This window comes from Zeugodacus cucurbitae, chromosome 3 (genome assembly GCF_028554725.1).
Source record: "Zeugodacus cucurbitae isolate PBARC_wt_2022May chromosome 3, idZeuCucr1.2, whole genome shotgun sequence".
Taxonomy (NCBI): domain Eukaryota; kingdom Metazoa; phylum Arthropoda; class Insecta; order Diptera; family Tephritidae; genus Zeugodacus; species Zeugodacus cucurbitae.
Window position 1 is genome coordinate 76,385,108 of NC_071668.1, and position 21,569 is coordinate 76,406,676.

A 21,569-nucleotide genomic window follows, 5' to 3' on the forward strand; every position below is an offset into this window, starting at 1 on the left:
CTTCGGCATTAAGTAATTGACCGGCCACAAACTTTTGCAAACTTTCACTCCAACGCTTATCAGGCAAACAATTTACTTAATAGCTGACGCTAAGCTAACGGTATAACGGGTGTATGCCACAAATTAGCGCGCACACGAAAACATTTAACTAATGACGGGCTACAGGCAAAGACGCGCAGCACGTCAGCTGATTTGGTGTTGGCCACAACCGCTGTTGGAAACATCAACAAAACCGCAAAGTGTGAGCACACAGCGTTATTTTACAGTTAGAATGTCACGAAAATGTCACAACCACACCTTTGCGTGCGTGGAGTCAAAGGGTGCCACAAGTAGGGTGGGGATCACCAGCGGAAGGGCAGGCACTTTGAAGTGCTTTGAAGGCGGCGAAGAAGAAGTATGGTGTGTCAGAAATGCTGCCACGGCCGCGTAGATATTTCTCAATTTAATTAATCGCATTTCCGCATTACGACACACCGTCGCGATGTGGAGAACCTGCGCGCTGGCGCATATAAAGGGTATAAAGGGTGTTTGGGTGTGTGTCTGTGTGTCTGAAAATGAGTTTTTTGTTTGCCTATTGTGCCATCGCGTCAACACCACGCTGCGGTATGTATGTGCTGTTGTTGTAGTGAAAGTTTGCGGTGTGGTAGGCACACCTAGCGCGCTGACACACCTCTCTGTAGTAGCGGTAAGCGCTTAAGTACACTTTTTTCAGCTTCTCTGCTGCTACAAAAACTCACGAATTTCGCTTGCAAATTTGAAATTATTTTTTTCATTATCCGCACTGCGCTTCACTTGTCTTAACGAGCGTTTTTGTTTTTTTTTTGTGCAAGTTGAAGTTTGCGCTAGCACGCCTAAATGTATGCTACACAAATGACCTTAAGCGTATAGAAAAATGTCACAACACAAAGCAACAACACAATATGTGTGACACTGGCACTGCAGCGTTCGCTCCGCGCTCGGTTGAAGGGGGCGCGGCGCACTGGTACTTAGTTGTTGGCTGGCGAAATCACCAATTTATATTTTATTGCCAAGCCAAAAACAAAAAAAAAATTACAAAAACACTTTCGCCACGGTTGGTTGAAAAAATCAGCGACTGATTGGCTTGGCAGTGATTTCGTTCGATTCGTGTGAATTATGCATGCACACAGCCATCGCCAGCGGGCTTACAACACAGACTTCGTGTGTGTGTGTGTCACACATTTCTACAGCAGCAACAACAACAAGAGAAAATATGAAAAATACAGTAAATATACAGTTAGAGTGCGCATACACGAAACAACTTTATTGCATTTAACTTTTTCACTTCCGTACACTTGTGTACACTTGCATACTTTAAGGCGTTCGGCCACACACTTTACATACAGCAAGCGCTCAGCACTTTTTCACACCAAGTAGAACCGCACATTTTTCCCGTTTTTCCATTTTCCGCTCAACTTTGTCACACTCAACGTGAAATACTATGAAATTTGCTTATTTTTGCTTCGAATTTTCACCAAATACTACAAAAGCGCTACGCTTAAGCAACGCATGGATCTACAGCCAAGGCAGAGCTGGAATTATGTGATAGATACTCGCCGCGCCGTGGCAGTTGCAAGCAAACCAAGCAGGCGAACTCGTTGGCCGAACTAAAAGCTGTGTGTTTGTCGGTGTGTGTGTGTGTTGCCTAGTGCAGGATATGGAGCACACTCACACACACATGCATACATACATAGAAGACTGTAGTAGTAGAAGCACAGTGCGGGAAACGACAAATAAGGAAGATAACCGAATTGGAATAGCAATATCGAGTAAGCGTAGTGCTACACACAAACACACACACACACACACGAGATATATATATATATATGAGATCCGTTATACACTCGTAACACAGCGTAACACCGCGAGCATTCACTCTAAAAAGCGCATACAATGAAATTTGTTGGCCCGGTCGTCGCAAACTGTTGGCTGCCATTGTGCCATCGTGCTTGAAGAAACACTTACACACGCAGAAACATGCTGGCAAGGCATAGCACAACAGCGAAATACCAGAGACAAAAGGAAAAAAAGAAAAATGGGAAACAAGCTTAAACCTGCACATGCTATACTGAATACAGGAAGCTTTTCTATATGCCACAATACATACACACACACACACACCCAGTTCTATGGGTGCTCTATGCAATTTACTCTTGGGCGCATCCATGAAATGAGCAATCAATAGCGCGATAGCAACAGTCGTCCGTTTGTGTAAGCTGTGTATGTGTATACTTCAAAGGAGAGCTGCGAAAGCTTTGCTGCAGTGTGAGAGGGTGTATGCGAGTGTATGGTGAGCGGGAGTGTATGAGCGCGCAGGACTTTTGACAAAGCTTTTTTAAGTTAATAAGAGGCAGCAAAATGCGATAAATGTCAGCAGAAAAGCGATTCAAGAATATGTGCGGCAGAAGCTTTTAGAAAAGACTTTGCTCAAAAAAGCTTTTTAAAGCTCGGAAGTAGTTGCAGTTGACATAGTATTGCGAAGTTGCTATAAATTCCAAATTTTGCTATAAAATATGGAGTGTTAATGACACTAGAGTACTTGAAGCTGAAGTTTGCATTACTTTTACTTGAATCTAAAAACTAGACTATTTCCTATTATTTATAGGCTTAATAAACAATAAAAAATAAAAATAAAATAAAATCGGATATTATGACGGATTGCACATATGAATTGCTTGACTTATATATCTTAAATGACATCTCGCTTTTAATTTCCAAAGAAATCCTTAAGGGGTTAGGGGTAGTCAGAGACACGAAAAAATTAGAATTTTCAGTAATTTTTTTTTGCTATTAAATCATGTTATTTTACAGAAGTAATAATATGACATTATTATACAATGTTTTGACTTAAAGTCACGAAAATTTGAAACAAAAAATTATAATTTCCAAAGTTATAGCTGTCTGTGTTGACCCAGTTACAAAAAAAGGTCCTTGCGGTGACAATCATAAGTCCTTGGAGATTCTTTTAAAATCAATCGGATAAAAAAAAATTAGTTTTATAAATACATAATCCTGGGCCTGAACCAAACTTTATTTTCGGGAAAAAATTAAAAAAAAAAAAAATTAATAAAAATTTTAAATTTTTGGCAAAAAATCTTTGGTTCAGGCCTGTGTTTATTATGCATTCTAAAAGCTGTAGAAATTTCATTAAAATCACTCAATAAACATAGTTTTGAGAAAAAAGCATTTAAAGTTTCGCACTAGCGTGTTGGATAACCCGAGCGATCTTTGTTATTTGTCGATTAACTCGAAAAGTTATTATCGGATCAACTTCAAATCTTCAGAGAATTTTTTTAAGATACTACACTTAACGAATATGCAAAAAAATTATTTTTTGAAAATCCTGACTACCCCTAAACCCCTTAAAACACCCACTTTCTTCATCTGGAAAGCTTCTTCATAGCCTTCACTTTGTATACCATGTACATTTCTTTACATTAAATTTAATTCAATTTGCCGCATCAATTTAGCTTGAATCAATGTTGACACCTGAAACTCATTTTAATTTTACAGCAACACCATGACTGTAGTGATTCTGCTCCTCTAATCCAATTGCATATGTAAACAAATGTGTGTCTTCAAAGCTCAGAAAGCACTGCTCGCTTGCAACTGCTGGTGCTCGAATTCACATTTATGCATATATAATGTTACTAAATCCAGCACATATCTCGCTACTTACTGCCACTTCAGCAGAGTAAATTGTAACAAATGGAAAAGTGTGATAATATGTGCTGGTAAGGTGATTTTGCTTGTTAAAGGCATAGGTCCTTATTTACACACATTCTGCTCATTTACTTATACATACTCAAAGCATACATATGAATAGATATGTATGTGCATATTTGTGTATGTTCAGTGCTGCTTTGGAGTGTCATTTCAAGTGGCAACCACAGCTTTCCTTGTTGATTTTGGTTAGAAGATTTTTTGCTTTTTTATTTGTGTGTCCTCAGACACTTTAGGGCCAAACAAATGTGTGAAATATCTACAAATGAAGTCTGTGTGTTGATAAAGTAGCAATACCATGATTGGCTACACTTTTCACAAAGCCAGTATAGAAAAGGATAGATTACAGCATAATACACTTTTGTCTTAAAATACTTTCTTGCTGTTGAGCTTAACAAAAATATAAAAAATATGTTTTTTTATTAAACAATCCCCACTATTGCGAGTGTCGACTGGCGGTGTCGATTATATTTTAATTTCTTATTGTGTAACTTGATCGACAAAACTCAAAAATGTATAACGATTGAAAAATATCTGTCGACAAATAAACGAGAGATCATACACAGTCGATGGTTGAATGTTTGATCGACACTTATAGCGTTTTTAGACAGCCAAATTAATTGATCAATCAAAATGTTTATTGAGAATCCTGTTTTTGCCTTTTATACTGCCGGCTACTCGATAACCGATCAGCTGTTACACATTTTTGTTTTTGCTTTACATAAGAAGTTGGTAAGTTCAGCTGATTAATATTTTAGCAGCGACATCTACCGTATCGTACGTCTTTGTCGCAGAGTTGCATTTGATTTCCAAGACGATTAAAATTCAATTAAAATTAAATATCGATTTTATTTTGTATGGTAAAGTGATCTTAATAAGCATTTTAATCGAGCAGAGGCTGGTTAATTGATCAATTAGCTCCTGTGTAAAAACGTTATTACAATACCACCGGTAGTTAAACATCACTCAGTAGTCGACTATATACTGCCAGTTGACACTCGCAACAGGGGTGAATGACTAATGGATGGAAGTAGACTAGCAGTCCATGTATGAAATGGGTTTTCATGTAGAATATTTTTTAATGCTATCGCATTTGACAATAAGACCTGTTTCCCAGCCTTAAAATCTCAACAAAAGTAATTCTATTAGCCAGTGTTCTTCCCATGATTGTCGAGAAAGCCATACCTTGATAGTTTGATATAGAAATTAAAAATTTTGCTTCGTTGTAGCTTCCAGTTTCAAAAATACTGCTGAAACCTTCATTTTTATCAAAGAAACGCGTCCAAACATCTGTTTAATCTCCGAAAGTTTTATGCACCCGGAGAAACTCGAATTTCATCGGCATAGTGCCATATGATAAACGACTTTTTCATTCTAAGATAAGTGTTTATTTTATGAGCCGATATCTCAATGAAGAACAAATTTAAATTTATTGAGTCTTAAAATACCGATGTCTTATGTATATCACAGAATATTGAAAAATCTTTCGTTCATCAGAACGTGTCATTGTCGGCCAGAAATCGTCTCTAAAGTCTTTGAGAACTATTTTAGGCCAATGTTTTTAGTATGTATTCAGTACGAAGCTATTAGGTGTAGGCATTTTAATAAATTGTAGTAAAAATTTATGTTACTTCGAGTAAAAATTCAAAAACCATTAAAAATAAATTCAAATTCATTTTTATTTGCCTAAAATTTAACAAAGGTGTTTCCCAAAAATACAAATTCAAACAAGTAGGTATTTTTATTTAATTTCGTACAAATTTCCCCCAACTAATTTTGTGATTTAGTCATCCGTATTAATTAATTAAAATTTGGTCTACCAATTACAACCAGGCTTTTTAATAACAACAAAAATATGTAGCAAAGAAAACCTCACATAATTAATTATACTAAATACAAATATTCCCCTGCACCCCTCTCTTCAACAGCATGTAAATTGACGTGTCAAATTTTGTATTTCATTAATGAATTCACATTCCCATCTAATCACGATTACTTCATTAGTGTTGCTCCATATGCTTCGGCAAGTCGGTGTGAACCACCTGTAGCTTTATGTTGTCGCCGTTAGCTAGGAATGTGTATCTTTTTTGGCTGTGATGTGTTGGTTATTGTAGTGGGTAACAGTAGGAAAAACACCATCTCACAGAAATTTGGTAAAAATAGAAAATTCACGGTGCCATGCTGGGGTTTGATATCCACACATCTTGTTCCCTCTGTGAAGTTTTGCAAATTCTTTAAAAATTTGTTAAATCATTGTAAGTTTGCAGAACTTTTAGAATTTAAGAAATTCGATTCTTTATAAAAATCTATGTGATCTATTCAATACTATAGATCGAAAAAAGTTGATTGGCAAACCATATATATAATATAAATAAAAACCAAATAATTTCGGTGCGCTTCATCTTTTAATAACAGTACTTATACAACTACATAAATATAAATTAAATTTCTATAACTAACATTGTTCCCAGAAAGAAAGATTATCGCCGTTATTGTCTAGCTACTTGTTGCTCTTTCAATCATCATTGTCATGCGTGATGATAAGTGCGTCATCTCTTGGAGATTCTTGGAGGTTCTTTGGATTCCTGTGTACTCGTATGTACCCGCTTGCTGCCACATTTCAATCGGTGTCTTATAGTGTCATGTAGCGCAAAGCCTTGTCCAACATCTCCAAATCGCTGGGCTTCTCCTGTTCTTCCTCGACGACGACATGCTTCTTCAGTCTGCGTATGTAACGCAGTGCGAAACGCTTATATTTCTGCTTGATGAATTCGTGTAAATCATTCTCGTCACCATGCTCCTTGCTCACGTTGAGATTGGAGGTGGCTTTCTTAATGTGCACTATTTCCTCGGGTTGTTGTTTTTGTTGATCACGCAAGATTTCGCGTCTCAGTAGTAAGGCGAGTATGCGTGAGCCAGCCGAACGTTTCGGTTTCTCGATTAGTGCGCTTGTGCGTTTGCGGTATTGTTTTTGTTGTGGCGTGCAAATCAATGGATATATGCCGGACTCCTCAGAATCCGAACCCGAGTTGATGTTACTTTTGAGTGGTTTCGTTGTTGTGGCGAATAGCAGACGTGGTTTCTTGGCCACACTGGTGGGTGTGCGGTTCGACCTGTCGCTGGCGTCACTGAAGTAAGTCTCCTCCTCATCTGAGGATCTGCGCATCGAGACTGGACGCTTTGGTATCAGCTCTTCGAGATCGGTTGGTGACTCTAGTCTTTTACAGATGCGCTTAGGTGTTTCCTTTTTGATGCATAATTCTTCTAATTCTTCGATTACTGATGATGTCGGACTTGGCATACCACACATACTGCTGGGACTGGGCAAGCAACCCATATTGCTTTGATGTGTCGAGATTTGTAGTGAGTTCTCCAGTATTAAGCGTGTTTCACGTACTTTCTCCTCGAAGTGCTGACGACGCTGATACTTTTGGCGTCTCAAACCTTCTATGGTCTCCATGTTCTCAATAAAGAGTGTGAGATCGTTCTGGGAGAAGAATGCTGTGTTCACACGAAATTCCGATGACGAATGGAATACGGGTATGGAGAAGAAACTAGCGTTCTGTTGCGTTGCCATTTTCGATTTGTTTTTTCACGATTTTTTGCGTATAAATTAGTTTGATAATTGTAGTATTAATTCTCTACCTTTTTTGCTCTAGCCGTGTTGTTTAGTTTGCAAAGATACTCTAGCGAATGCTGCTCTACCTCACGGCGCTCACCTTTTATAGGCAGAGGTGTGCTGAGCGCAGGTAGGCGACTTGGTCTCTCCTGTCTAGGAATTCCATGTAATTACGGCAACTTTGGCGCGCGCCATCTGCTCTGTCTACCTGTCTAGCCGAATCTGCGAAATTCGCGGCGCGTCGTCGCATCCTGGAAATTCCAGGCTTAACTAATTTTACGTATCCTTTTTGCAATTAACCTTAAGTAGCTCATTAAGCGGGTGTGTGTCGTACAAGTGTGTCGTCGTGATACATTTTGAATTATATGATGAGTAGGCTGCTTTGTCCTGTGTGTGGACATTTCCACGTAAACGAGAAGATCATCTAGCGTTCCGCGGTCGCGTTAAGTACTTCAAAAAGATATTTTTACATATCGTGGAAAAATTACGAAATTGTCACGATTGAAGATCTGTTTATTCCATAATTTTCTTTGCATATGACCCTTTCGGTATTCTACAAAACAAATTTTGAATTTCTTATGGTCACCAGATTTTGCTGCTGCTCAAGTCCTTGGAACAAAAGGTGTGAATACGCGCAATTTACCGTTGCTTTTGTTTCGCGGCAGAATCTCGCGTTTACCTTTTGTATTTACGTGACGTGTCTTTGTTACCCGCTACTAACCGATATGTCACGTGCTCAAGGACGATATTATACTGAGTTGAGTGAGAGATTATAGCGCTGTACTTTGTATTTCCATTATTATGATTAATAGTATTTGCGATACTTGGTGTAATCTTTGGAAATCGCCTAAGAAACTATAATTTTTCTGGAACATTTTCAGATGGAAATTGTCTTTAGAATTGATAATCAGGTTTCAAATGTTCAAATAGAAGCCGATAATCTATCACATCCAACATCTTATATTGAAATTCTTTCACGATATCTCATATTGAAGTTCAACAAACCTGTTTTGATATTGAAGAGTCCCCTCTAAGAATCTTTTCAAGATCACAATGACTGAAATCTGCTAATATTTTGTATTGCTTAGTTTCAAAGGTTATTTTAGCCATGAAATACTTTATTATTCATGAAATCCATCAACCAGCATACGCGAGGATGTAAAACATATAGAGGCCATTGATATGTGATTTATCGAACAGGGGTTTCTTTTCCAAACTTTGTGCATATCAATGTTATTTTCTTTTATTCTCTAGTACTGATGATACAAGGAAATTTTTTGGTTAAAAACATATCTGAACGTAGTCTGAAAACTTATCCAGGTTCCCAACCACAAAACACTGTTATCATGTTCCCAATCTATATGGCAGTATCTTGCTTTTGATTTTATTTTTCGTATATGGATTTCAAACTGCCTAAAGCAAATAGTATCGAAAACGTGCCTTTTAGTTAGATGGAACATTATTGCAGATTCTCATTCACGTGGAGTACCGTCAAAAAGAATATTATTAGAACTTGGTTAAGGCTTAAGACCAGTTTTCTTGATATAAATCTTTGAACTCATCTGCTTTAATTCTTTTAAGCATTAGTTTAAAGTCACTTGGTATATTTCAGTGCCATAGTGTTTCTATATTAATTGTGACTTAACTTTCCTTCAACTTAATATAATCTTCCACTTGCAGTAAAGTTTAATCATCCGCCATTTTCCACTTGAGCACAATGCGAGTCGAGTCGGAATTCCAGCGCTGAAGAATGCTGCCATTTAATGAACTACAAAGTTCTCGAAATGAATTAAACAATTGTGCGCAAGTCAAAGTTGTAGCTGACATTTAACCCGTTGTTGCCCATTACAATGCACAACAACAACAACAGCAAACATGCTTTTGTTATTACCCCGTTTGGCCGGCGCTGTTACTCTTAATCACAAGAAAAGTTCAAGTAGAGTACAGAGTTTCTTTTGAAGTCTTTCTCTTGATGGACAGCGTTGACTTTACAATATAACTAAGTGGATTTTAATTTACAGACAATTTGCAGAAAAGAAATTGAATTTAAGTGTATTAATCAGTGTTGTGTGGACACCGTGTGGGGTAAGGGTTTCAGGGGAGTTAAAGGATATAAAGCACTTAAAAGTGAAAGTGCCAAAATAATATACTTAGTAAGCAAGAAAAGCAAAGTGCATAAAAAGGAATGACTGTTAGTTCTTACATAACCTTAAACAAATTTTTCACATAACCTCAAAATATAGTATACTCCAAGTGTCAGTCAAATTGACTAAGTAAGTAAGCCCCTATTTATTTGTATCATTCTAACTGATTGACTGACTGACTTTAACAAATCAACACATTTATTCCTCTCTACCCTTTGTTTTTGCTTTCCACATATTTTCTTTGTATTTGACATAATCCTTTCTTGACTTATTTATTTACACAGTTCGCCTTTCTTCTGTACTTGTATTTTTAAAATAAATAAATAATTTCCCTTTCATTTCTCCTTTGTCTTTTGCAATATACTTGTTGCTGTTGTTATTGCTTTGTTTTGTGTTTTTCTTGACGGCTTTCATGTTATTTATGTCTCATGCCAGACTCTCGGTCACAGCTGTCAAATTAGTGTAATTGTCAGTGGGACGCTCGTTTGTGGTCACACAGCTCATAAGCAGCGTCAGCGTCAGCGCCGGTACATTCCTACGTACATACGTAAGCAGCAGCACATACTACGTAACGTAACCTCGTATATTAATGTACTTTCCGCCGTCGCCAAACATGCCCGTCACTCTGCGGTGAATTCGCACTGTTGTCATTGCCTGGCTTGTCGTCGATGTTGTCTACAGAGGTGCTTGCGGCACGGAGACACATTCAACCGTCTAGCTCAACACGTTCATTGCACTTGTGTGCCCGTCATCGGCCACCGACCACCGACCAGCAGTCAGTCGTCAGTTGTCCGCGTCGACTGCACACATTCTTTTGTTATTTTGGCAATTCTACTGTCAATTATTTATACTCTCGCCCAATCGGTTTAAGTTGCGTCTTTTTCATTTCATTTACCTCATATACGCCCTCCCACACTCGTTTTATCTTTGCTCGCCATCGTTTTACAAGTGTCAGCCGCAGATTGACATGTTTCATTTGACAGTCGCCGAGTCATTGACGCCATAAATAACGAGGTAGCGGAGGCGTTTACGCTGAAATAAAGGCGAAGAATGTCGAATAGCGCAAAAAATGCGGTTTGCCCTTTAAGGATATGATGATGACGGTAGTGCAACGTAAATGAGTCGAAAAGATTTTCATAGAGTGATAAATTGTCAGCAACTTGTCAAGTAGTGTGGGAGAACATAAACAAGCGTGGAGACTCCTCTAGAAAAGTGAACGGTAATATGATGTTAATGAAAATTTTTTTTTTCACACTTGAGATTGTAGCGAACCTTTTTGAATTAATAACTTTCGAACATAATCTGTATTTACTATATTATATAGTAATAATATTGAGATACCTTATTTATTCCATATCATGAACCAAATGTTATTAGATAGAAGACTGTTATCATCCTAGTATCACTTACTTTACTTTTTTAAAGCATTTGTTGACCTTTCAACCTATTTTACGATGGAATAGCCAACCTCTGGCCAGTTCAATAGCCTTTCTTCTGCCTTAATTGATTCACAGCTGATCAAGGCACTGAGATCATTACGGCTCTTACACAGGATCTTGTATTGGATTATCCAATCTCTAATAGATTTTTGATCCAGACACTGACTATCGAGCAGGCATTAATGCAACACTTTTCCAAATTTTTTTACAGGTTCACAAAGGAGTATGTTGATATAGATTTGAGGTAGTACTTTCCAAACTTTTAGCTCTCGAAGTGTGGATTATAAGCAGCTGCTTCAGGAGTAGACTACAATTAAAATTTGAATTAGAACTAAACTATTTCTGATCGAATTGATATAGTAATCATTGGATATTTATCAGTCAATTACACATCGACTCGCGCCAGTTTTATGGATCACTTCATGCTTTATTGATCAATGCAATTGTGCGAGAAATTCATTAGCGTTTCATGGCTCAATGTGTCTCTCAAGCTTTGTAGTTGAAACCAGATACGTAGATTCAGAAATCGAAAGTAATTAAAACGTTCATTCAATGAGTTTTAGATATTCTGTTGTGTGAAAAATGTTATATGATAAGCCTTCGATAGCTTGGGAATTAATATTTCATTGAGAGATTCCTTGTTTTGAATAATTCCACAATTTCACTTGAGGATTGTTATACGCCCTTTAAACTCAATTGTTTATATAAGGTTATTATTCATTGATTACATCCAGCTACAAATTTGATTTGGGGGTATTGCTGATTAAATGGATAATCTAGTCAAAATGGATAATTTAATTCCCAAGTAATCAGATGTTTCCTAGAGATTCTTTTCGTTTTCTCATGCATATAAAATAAAGTTGTGACAGTTCCTCCTCCTGATGAAATGCATTTTTTTTTTCAGGAACTCCAGAACATTTAGACTGTTGACTAAATATTAGCAGGAATTCACTCTATTAACTTATTCAAGGATAAAAGATAGTCGGGCATTTTCGAATTTCGGATAATTGTGTTATAACTGCGCCTAAAATATGGCTAATATATACCAAATTTATACCTAAATATCTACACCTTATAGATAATCGGATTTCGTTGCATACTTTTAGGGTCTATACCTAATTTATTGTATTTTCAAATTTCAAACTCATAATAGAGTGGAACTTCTCTAACTCGAATCACCATAATCCACAAAAAAACTTCGAGTTATAGAATTTTCATTAAAACATAAAATTGTTAAAAAAATCTGTAAAATATAGATTTATACACAGTTTTATTTGTTTTTCGCTTAAAGTTATATGGACATATGTACGTTAAAACTGTATTCTAAAATTTTGTTTCTTGCATTTTGCTATTGTTTGGCTCTTGACGTTTATATCCCACGATTTTGTTAGATGATTTATGCAATCCATATGGGTAATATTGTATTTTGAGTTTGCCTCCGAACAATATAGAGGGACTCTTTTAAAATTCTGCCTCGATAGTAAAATTTTAAATTTAAATAATAAAAAAGTTCGATTTATGGAAGGAAATTTGTTGGAAAGTTGCCTTCTATTGGCACTTCAAGAGTTCGAGTTATAGAAATTCGCGGTAGAGAAGGAAATTTGCATGAAATTTGGCTTCTAAACGCTATTGCCAATTCAAGAGTTCGAGTTATGGAGATCTTCGACTTATAGAAGTTCCAGTTATGGAAGTTCCATTGTATACAATTAGGATTCAAGTTCCTCTACTCAAAGAGAGTAAAGTCTATTATAAGAAAGTATTTGAGAGAGAAGTGCCGATTTTAGTTGTTCATCGACTTTATGATGAATTTTCACAATTTTTATACAACAATAGCAGCTTAAAACGGAAATATTAATGAACTTCATGCTACTATAACTCTTGCAAATACAACAAAAACAAAATCGCCTGCTTGCAAATATATATGTACCTTCTTCATTCATATAAATTCTATATAATATGCTTACAATCGCCTGAAGCTTGTGCAATAATATGCTTACTTAAGCTCATTAAGTTTTAATAAACAAATAGTGGCTTCATATTACCGATATCAGCAATTTAATAACACGAAATCAGACCTTGCTTGTTGCAAACTTTATATACAAATATACATACATTTGTACATACATATATACAATATTACATAGTAATTGTTTGCATGTTATATGGCAGATTTTTATTGTTTATTGGAATTGCTACTGTGCAATAACTGGTTAATTGGCAATCCGTTATGCTGCAATATCGATAAAATCGGTTGATTAAATGAATGCATGTTTGTATGTGTGTGTGACATTTATATATGTGACTTATATATATTCTATGTTATAGATTTAAGTGAAATATGCTTCTGCAGCTTGTTTCTGTTTATGCAGTGTTTGCTTGTGGACTCTGATATGCGCTGCTTTGGTTCACATTTTTTGAGAAAAATGCCAGCAGACACAACAAATGCAAAGCACAGACCATTTTCTTCAGCAACAAAGAATCTCTATACATTGTATATACATATGTATGTATGTATGTATATAGGCGAGCTAATCAAACTGCAAACTTTTGCAATCGCGCGCCCACTTTGCTGCAAATAAACATAGATACATATATAATAATAAAGTGTATTTTTGTAACACACATACCATGCCACAAGAGCCTACACAGTTGCATGCATGCGTCAGCAGCGCGATGAACTCACGCAACATCAGCGCGGCATTCGCAAATTGCAACAAAATGCAAACTCTACCACTCTACTCATGCTGCGAAACTATCTTCATGCATGTCTGTACATATGTATGTATGTGTGTGTTTGCGTGTTTGTTTGTTTGCTTTGAGTTCTGCAATTTGTTCTGCTGCTTTGGCAGGGCGTCGCCGACTGCCGCCGCTTACATTGTTTTGTGTCGTGCGGTGCAACAATTTCTGCGTACTTAAGACACAAGCAACAACAACAAAAGTAACAAAGTAATCGTTTTACAAGAGTATGCATAATAATGTGAATTGACATGACAAACATGACAACAACCACGCGATGCAGTGTGGGCATAAGAGTATCTATGTGTGTGTGTGTTTGCGAGTGCAATTGCTTTGTTGCAACGAAAGACAAATAGTCGCATTCACCGATAAATAAAGTAACTGCAACTTTGTTAAGAGCAAATGCTTCAAAAGTTGTGTGTGTGTTGTGCCAGTGATGATGCACCCTTTGTGCCTGCTTTGCACTTTTATTAAATTCAATTGCAATTGAAACAATAAACAAGTTTAATTCCTTATGACATTTCGAAGACAATGCATCTGAATTTATTGACTATGAAGGCATAAAAAATACATACACATACATACATATATGTACATATATTGGTATGTATAATATATCAGTCTCATAACCAACTGACATAAACTCGCTTAAATGCGGGCATTAATCAGTTGCCTATAAATACTAGCGGCAAGCAGTTTTCTTTATTGCATTCTTTTTTATCACTTATAGAACTACAAATACTTATGTCTGTATACATATATGTATGTTTGTATAAATATGTATATAAGCCAAGCTGCCACTCGCAAACCACAATTAGATTAAATTATTTTGATCCCCATTTCGGCATGTGTGTGGTTTAATCAGCGGTTCAAAATGTCAAAAGCGCCACAGGGGAGTGTGCTGGGGATGTCTATAAGGTCGTCAGACAACACTTTACACTTGCAAATAAATAATATATGTATACATACATATGCACATATGTATATATATATTTTTATTTCTATGTATGTGTGTTACCCAATTTTGTGGTTTGGCTTCACTCATTCATTTGATTAATGGACTTAATTAATTAATGTGCTTAACAATTTATAAATTTTAAAATGTATGAAAAATTTTATACGGATACATACAAGGTATGTTCAATAAATAACGGGAATTTTAGTTTAAAAAAAAATGTATTAATTGGTCACTATTAATGTGATCGCATTCAAAATGGTCACCAAAATAGTACTTCAGCTGTATAAACATAATAAAAAATGATAATTGAATTTTTGGGCAATTGAAAAATTTAAAATTCTCGTCATTTTCTGAACATACACTTAACTAACACCTCTGAACTTAATCCATATTATCGGTTATTGTTGATATTTTTTGGTTTTAAAAATTTATTTTTTATAAAAATTAATTTATACTTTTCTTCTCATTTAAGCTTTTAGAGCTTTTTTATGTTATTAAAATTTAGTCCTACTACAACTTACGATTTGGTAAGCAATAGACACAAGTAGCCATTTGTTTAAGAATACATACCTGTAAAGAAATAAGAAACAATAAATTAGTTGCGTTATTTAAAAAATAATTAATATAAAAAATGTAAGCTTATTTATAGTCGAGTATAGCGCGAGCTTTTAACATAAGCTTTATAGAGATTTTCAGAAAAAACTATTTAATGCCTAATACCTAAGACAGACATATGGTTTCTGTACTACGATGTGTACTACAATAAAAGCTCAAGAAACCATATACCAGCATAGTGACACACATGTAGTATTGTACTATGTTTACATCCAGCAGCTGATACAAATAAATTGAACCAAAATATAATTACGAATAATAGGCAGGAAAATTGATCCTGACTTAGCTATAACTTCAAGCAATTTCAAAATATTATTGTCCAATATAATTATTACATATTTTTCACATCATTTTTTTTTTCAAATATTGTTTTCTGATTTCAATTAATTTTGAATTTAATTTATTTTCTGTATGTCAAAATGTCAGAAAACATATGATTGTGGCAGAAGAGCTTAAAGCTTTCGGTGTGTTCAATGCAATCCATAGAACTCTATTGGAGTACGGAACACCATTTGCTTTCAAACAAAATTCGGAAAACCGGTGATACACATATGGTTTCTGAAGCATACTACAATGTATACTACATGTCTGTCTCAGGTATTACAAATTTAACGGGTTTTTGTTTATAAAAGAGTTCTATCTCTGAGCACATAATTCGTAAAATTTTAGCAATTTTTAAAGTTTTCTCCCAAAATCGAATTTTCGAAACAACGTTTTCAAATTCTTTTGAAAGTGCAAACTGGAAACGATCTTAAACTTGACTTAATTACAAGTTAATTAATAGTAATTAGTAATGATCCAATAACAAGTATCTTAAGACATCTTCACTAGTTTATCTTACATTAAAAAAGTGGTTTTGAATATTAGAAGATATTATTTGGCATGATATTAAAACAGAAATTTAGACAATGTATTGGTCTACAACTTTGCTTCCGCCGTTTTTTTGTAAATTTAAGTTTTTTTGTATAAAACCGGTTACAAATGTCGTAGAGCCTCAGCCGCACTTTTCTTGGAATTAAAAAAGAAAAGCAAAATTTCCCGCAAATGTCGAGAATTCGGCTCAAAAAGTGACATTTTCAGTTGAGAATAAGTTTGGGATGCAAACAGATCTCTACAAATATTTTGGTGGGTTAATGTTGACACAAAAGTCCAAGATCGATATAAAACGATTTAATCGATTTAATCGACCAGTGCTTAACCCTAGAGACATCTATTGGAAAAGGGCGGAAGCAAAGTTGTAGACCTAATAGTTTCAGTATCAGTAGTCAGCAGTACACATGAAGAAAGGAACTATCTTTGTGTTCGTCGAATGTTGAAGATATACTTCAAATTACTGTGGTTCTCCTGCATGTTTTTTGAGATTAATGCAGCAATTAGGGGAATTAGGTCATTAATTCACTTTACTGAAAATCTGTATGCTCTTTGGTGAATATTTTAGAACTCATTATACAAAATGAAAATCAATTTAAGCTTTAAATAAATTCCAAACATAAATTTTAATTAAAAATAATTTAATCTTATTGCAGGTTGATTAGCTAAAACTCCCTAAATTTACAGAAATTCATAACCAGTAATTTACTGCCTATGCTTGCATGCCTATATACTATTTCTATATCTACATTCCCTAAAAAAAACAACTTTTCAATATTAATCCATTTAAGTGTCATAAAAGACCACCATTTACAAGTGCTGATCAGCATAGATCTCTCAATTCGGTGTATTACATCAAAGTAACCACCATTATGCATTATGGAAGACTCCCTCTCAGCCTTAAATGCAACTAATTCATTCACACTTAATCGTTTGTGACCTTTTCACCTTTCTCGTATTCTCTTTTCATTTTTTTCGTTACTACAAATACACATTTCTGAAACACATTTTGAAAGCAAGCGAAGCAGCATCACTTAAATGGCACGTTCGCCAGCAGCACCCAAGCCACCAGTAGCGCGATATGTAATTGATGCTCAATTATGTATATTTTATTCGGACAGACATACACAGACATAAACGCATGTACGCAGAAGGCAGTTGGTAGTTGGCGTGTGCGCAAACATTTTGTTGTAAATTGATATTTCCGCTCCACAAATTTATTATGCATTTATGCTTTCTAGCTTTTATTTATTTGTTATTGCTTGTGCGTTTGTTGTTGTTTGCGGCATGCCCCACAGACCGTTAAGGAAGTTCACTACATGGTTGCATTCAAATTTTTGTGTTTATTTGGAAAGCAAAGAATTTTATTTTCTTCAAAGAAACTTTGAAATTTTGGTAGAATTCTTAAAACCCAAAGATTTTAATATTCAATTTGTATGCTTGTTTATTTTTGGTCTAAAATCGATTTGTGTGCATACCTACAAGCTTTTAATACTTTTACTCATAAAGACATGAATGTGTTCCTTCCTTTCTTCTCTGCTTATAAGGCAAGCAACCGAATTTTCCATGCCAATAAGTCTAATAATCTAAGTTTCTAATAAAATATTAAATAATAAATTCGTTGTAGAGCCCGCCAGCTGCTTTTCGTGTACGTGATTTGCTTCTGAAATCATTCGCAGTTGCCTGCTTGCTTTTCCTTTTCGTTGAGTGTGGTCTACTGAAATTGGGCGTCTACTGGAGGCACCAATCTCCAAGTGGCAGCTTTTGTTATAGATATACATATATATGTTCTTATGTTTTTTGCATAACATGCTGAGAGCTGCGATTAATAATTCAAAAAGTGTTTGAGTAATTGCGAAATTCCCACAAATGTGTGTGCCAGCTCCTGCCGTTGAGTGGAAGATGCCAACCGCCTTCTAGGCTTTCTCGAATTTAATAAATTTGGTTTAATAAATTCAATGGGAACAATGGGGTGTTGGCAAGAGTGTAAACATGAAGGACTTCTACAATGTCCTGTTTTCTAATAACTTAATGCAAATAAGTTAATGAAGTGGGAATTTTTGATTATTTCATTTAGAATGGTATATGAAGAATATCGAAAAAGGTATCACTCAAGGTCAGCACAGTTTCATTTAATTTCATCTGTACTTTTTTGTTATTAGTAAACCTTAGTATGTCCCTATGCTCCTTGCAGGAGTAACAGGAACAAGTATACATATGTATATAGTAAATCCTTTGAGATTCTTTCCGTATCAGTCGAAAACTAGTAATACTACCGAACTTGGATATTCGTAACAAGACTGTAACTATATTTATATTTTTCCAAAACCTGGCTAACAGTTTTGCCGTTTCCATATAGTAAAAACAACAAAAGTCTTAGCTGAGAGTTCCTTCTATGGCTTCAATGATATTTTGGATAGTACAAATAATATTAATAAGCCACAAAGCCAAGTTAAAGTCAGCCTTTGATCTTTGGTGACTTAGATCATTGGACAATCTATACTACTATTATAAAGAGGAAAGATTTGTATGTATGTTTGTAATGAATAAACTCAAAAACTACTGTGCCGATTTCAAAAATCATTCACCATTGGAAAGCTATATTCATCCCGAGTAACATAGGCTATATTTATTGCTAGAATCTCAACTTTCTAGAAATAGTTCACAGGTGAGGGTACCGAAAATGCTCCGTGATGGAGAATCTTAATCTGAAACTGAAAATCGCCTTGCAAGTCATTCTCTTCGCATCGCAATCGCGTGCCTGGGAGTCGAGTAATAAGCGCTGGTAACTGCTTGCTGAACAAATTTTCAAAACCTCCCAAGTACGCGCATGAGGGTCGAGTATGAAGCGTGTGCAGCGGCTTGAAGAACAAAATTTTAGAAATATACAAGCTCGCACTAGGGTGTCGAATCTGAGCAATCCCAACATCTTCATAATCAGAGAGAAATATAACGGACACCAAAGACTAGAGGTCGTAATCAAGTTTTAGCTCATTGCAAATAAAATATAATTTCATCTTCGAATTTTCCTCATTTTACTTTTTTAAAAAGGACCCACGCAAGAAACCGGAAGGTACAGGAGCGGTCTGCTAGTGTTTTAATAAATAGAGAACTTCCAATGGTAATGATACAAATAAGAAATAGTAAGAGAAACTTTCATCTTTAGTATATTCTCTTTAAACCGCGGTCATTCTTAACTCAACAGATATTGAAGAAAGGCTACTGCTTCTTACTCTTCAAAATTGTTCTATCGATCTGTTCACACTTCTTATACTATTGCGCAGCTTCAGAAAAATGAATATAAAAAAATGAGCGCATCTTGATTACTTTCATCATGAATTGCCTCCTTCTAATCATTTCCACTTTTTTAGGTGCAACCCTGTGTTGCCATGTCTACCTCGTCAACAGCAGCTCTACTCCTCTCTTAGCACTTTTGTGACAATGTCGGTTATTATTAATTATATTTTTTTATATTATTTTTTTTTTTGTAAAATTTTATCACCAACTCCATCAATAATTATAATAATCAGCGGTGACCACACGACGCCCGCATTCCACGCGACGCTGATGTGAGCTGCTGCGCGTGCTTGGAATGGCAATAAATTACAGCGCAGCAGAGCCAACATACAGCGGCTCAAAAGCCTCGGTACGGAGAAGTGAAATGGAAACAATCAGAAATCGTGTCATAACAGCATTTCGGTGCGCCATGTATGTGTGTGTGTGTGTGTGAGTATAATTACATACTTGTATATGCCGTTGTTTCGGCGAACAACACGTTGAACACGTTGTAGGAATGTTTTTTTTTGTTTTTTCTACAATTACAACAGTAATTTTAATTATACTCACTTGCTGTCTCCACAGTCACACACACTCCCATAAATATAAATTCTCATGTATGAAATATAGCTGCTATTTACTAGACAGACATGCCTAAGCTATGAGATCACCCATTTACCCCAGTGGTAGCCCTAATTGCACCAGCTAACTTTGCATTGGCGCTGTTCTTCTGCTGTGTGACTCTGTTGTTCTTCTCTAATAGGCGTCAGTCAAAGATCACGATATGCAGAATCAATGAAGTGGTCTTAGTGAAGGGGTAAGCAACAGGCAGCCAGGCCGACTATATGAGGCTTTGATAGTGAAGGAAAATTGTGTTTGCTTGCTACTGCCTACATTTTCGAACAACAGTTGGCCATGTTGCATTGTGGAAAATAAATAAAAATATTGGATGTAAGATGCTTAACTAATTTTACAAATGGAAGATAATTCCAGAAATCTCAGGGAGTTGGAAGAATGCTTGAGTTGCTGCAACATTTCCATATGCAAATGTGCAACATCGCCAACTTTTTTTTTAATTTTTCGCATGCGATCGCGTCGATCATGCCGAGATACTAACCACTTGAGAGCAAGCAATTTAGTAAACATTTACGGAGCTCCACGAATTTGTATGCCTTGAGTACTATACATACATATATATGTAGTTATCTATATATAAACTCGCAATCGCAATCTGACATTCGTTGAAACAAATCGTTTGGCTGTTGTTGCCATTTGTTGTCTTCTGAAATGAAGCGCAACAGTGGCTGATCAAAGCAATAACAATAAAGCGAATTGTTTAGTATTTTTTTGCATATTTTTTGCTGCGGCTTTTTGAGCATGCACATGCAGATGATTTGTTTCAAGAGACTGCAACTTAGCCTTATCTGCAATGCCTTGCCATTCTTGCATTAAAAATGCTTTTATTACAGCCACCACAGATTTCCAGTTTTGCCAAGTTGCAACAATGCAGCAAGCACTTTTAAGGCATAAGAGAACACGCAGAAGCTGCTGTGATCTTCACCACTTTGTTGCATGAAAATCTTTTTTAATTAGAATTTCTGTGATCTTGACATGATCATCTGTACATTTGTGCAACAGGGAAATATTAAATGATAATCGTTTGCTGGCATACAGCTGTTTATTGGCGCCTGGAAGTAATGTGTGCTGCATGACGGGAGGATTTTGCAGATCCAACACATATTATTTGCTTTTTGAATACTTCATATTTCATATCATTTTTTGCTTTCGCCGTTTTCCAATAGATGTCTCTAGTGTCAAGCACTGGACGATTAAATCGATTAAATTGTTTTATATCGATCGTGGACATTTGTGTCAACATTAACCCAACAAAATATTTGTAGACATCTGTTTGCATCCCAAACTTATTCTCAGCTGAAAATGTCACTTTTTGAGCCGAATTCTCGACATTTTGCTTCTCTTTTTTAATTCCAAGAAAAGTGCGGTTGAGGCTCATCGAGTACGGTGAGCCTGTCCTAAGTGAAAGAACATGTCGCGAATGGTTTAAACGTTTTAAGAATGGTGATTATGAAGTCGAAGACCGGCATGGTGTTGAAAGGGAGAAGATTTTCAGAGATGCTGAATTGGAAGCATTACTCGACTGAAACCATCAA

The 21,569-nt window shown here is 35.8% G+C and overlaps 2 protein-coding genes across 8 annotated transcripts in view; both read right to left on the reverse strand.

Moving 5' to 3' along the window:
* The window catches only part of LOC105212094 (serine-rich adhesin for platelets), a 202,764-nt gene that overhangs the window by 44,844 nt on the left and 136,351 nt on the right, over window positions 1-21,569 (reverse strand). The gene's annotated exons all lie outside the window — the stretch shown is intronic.
* Window positions 3,442-9,014, reverse strand: LOC105212093 (uncharacterized). Its single transcript, XM_054227881.1, has one exon. It carries the CDS (start codon window positions 7,316-7,318, stop codon window positions 6,374-6,376), a length of 945 nt encoding a protein of 314 aa, XP_054083856.1. The 5' UTR covers window positions 7,319-9,014; the 3' UTR covers window positions 3,442-6,373.

What these genes read in the sequence shown, in the direction of transcription:
- LOC105212093 (XM_054227881.1), bottom strand. Translation starts at nt 7,318, where the DNA reads ATGGCAACGCAACAGAACGCTAGTTTCTTCTCCATACCCGTATTCCAT.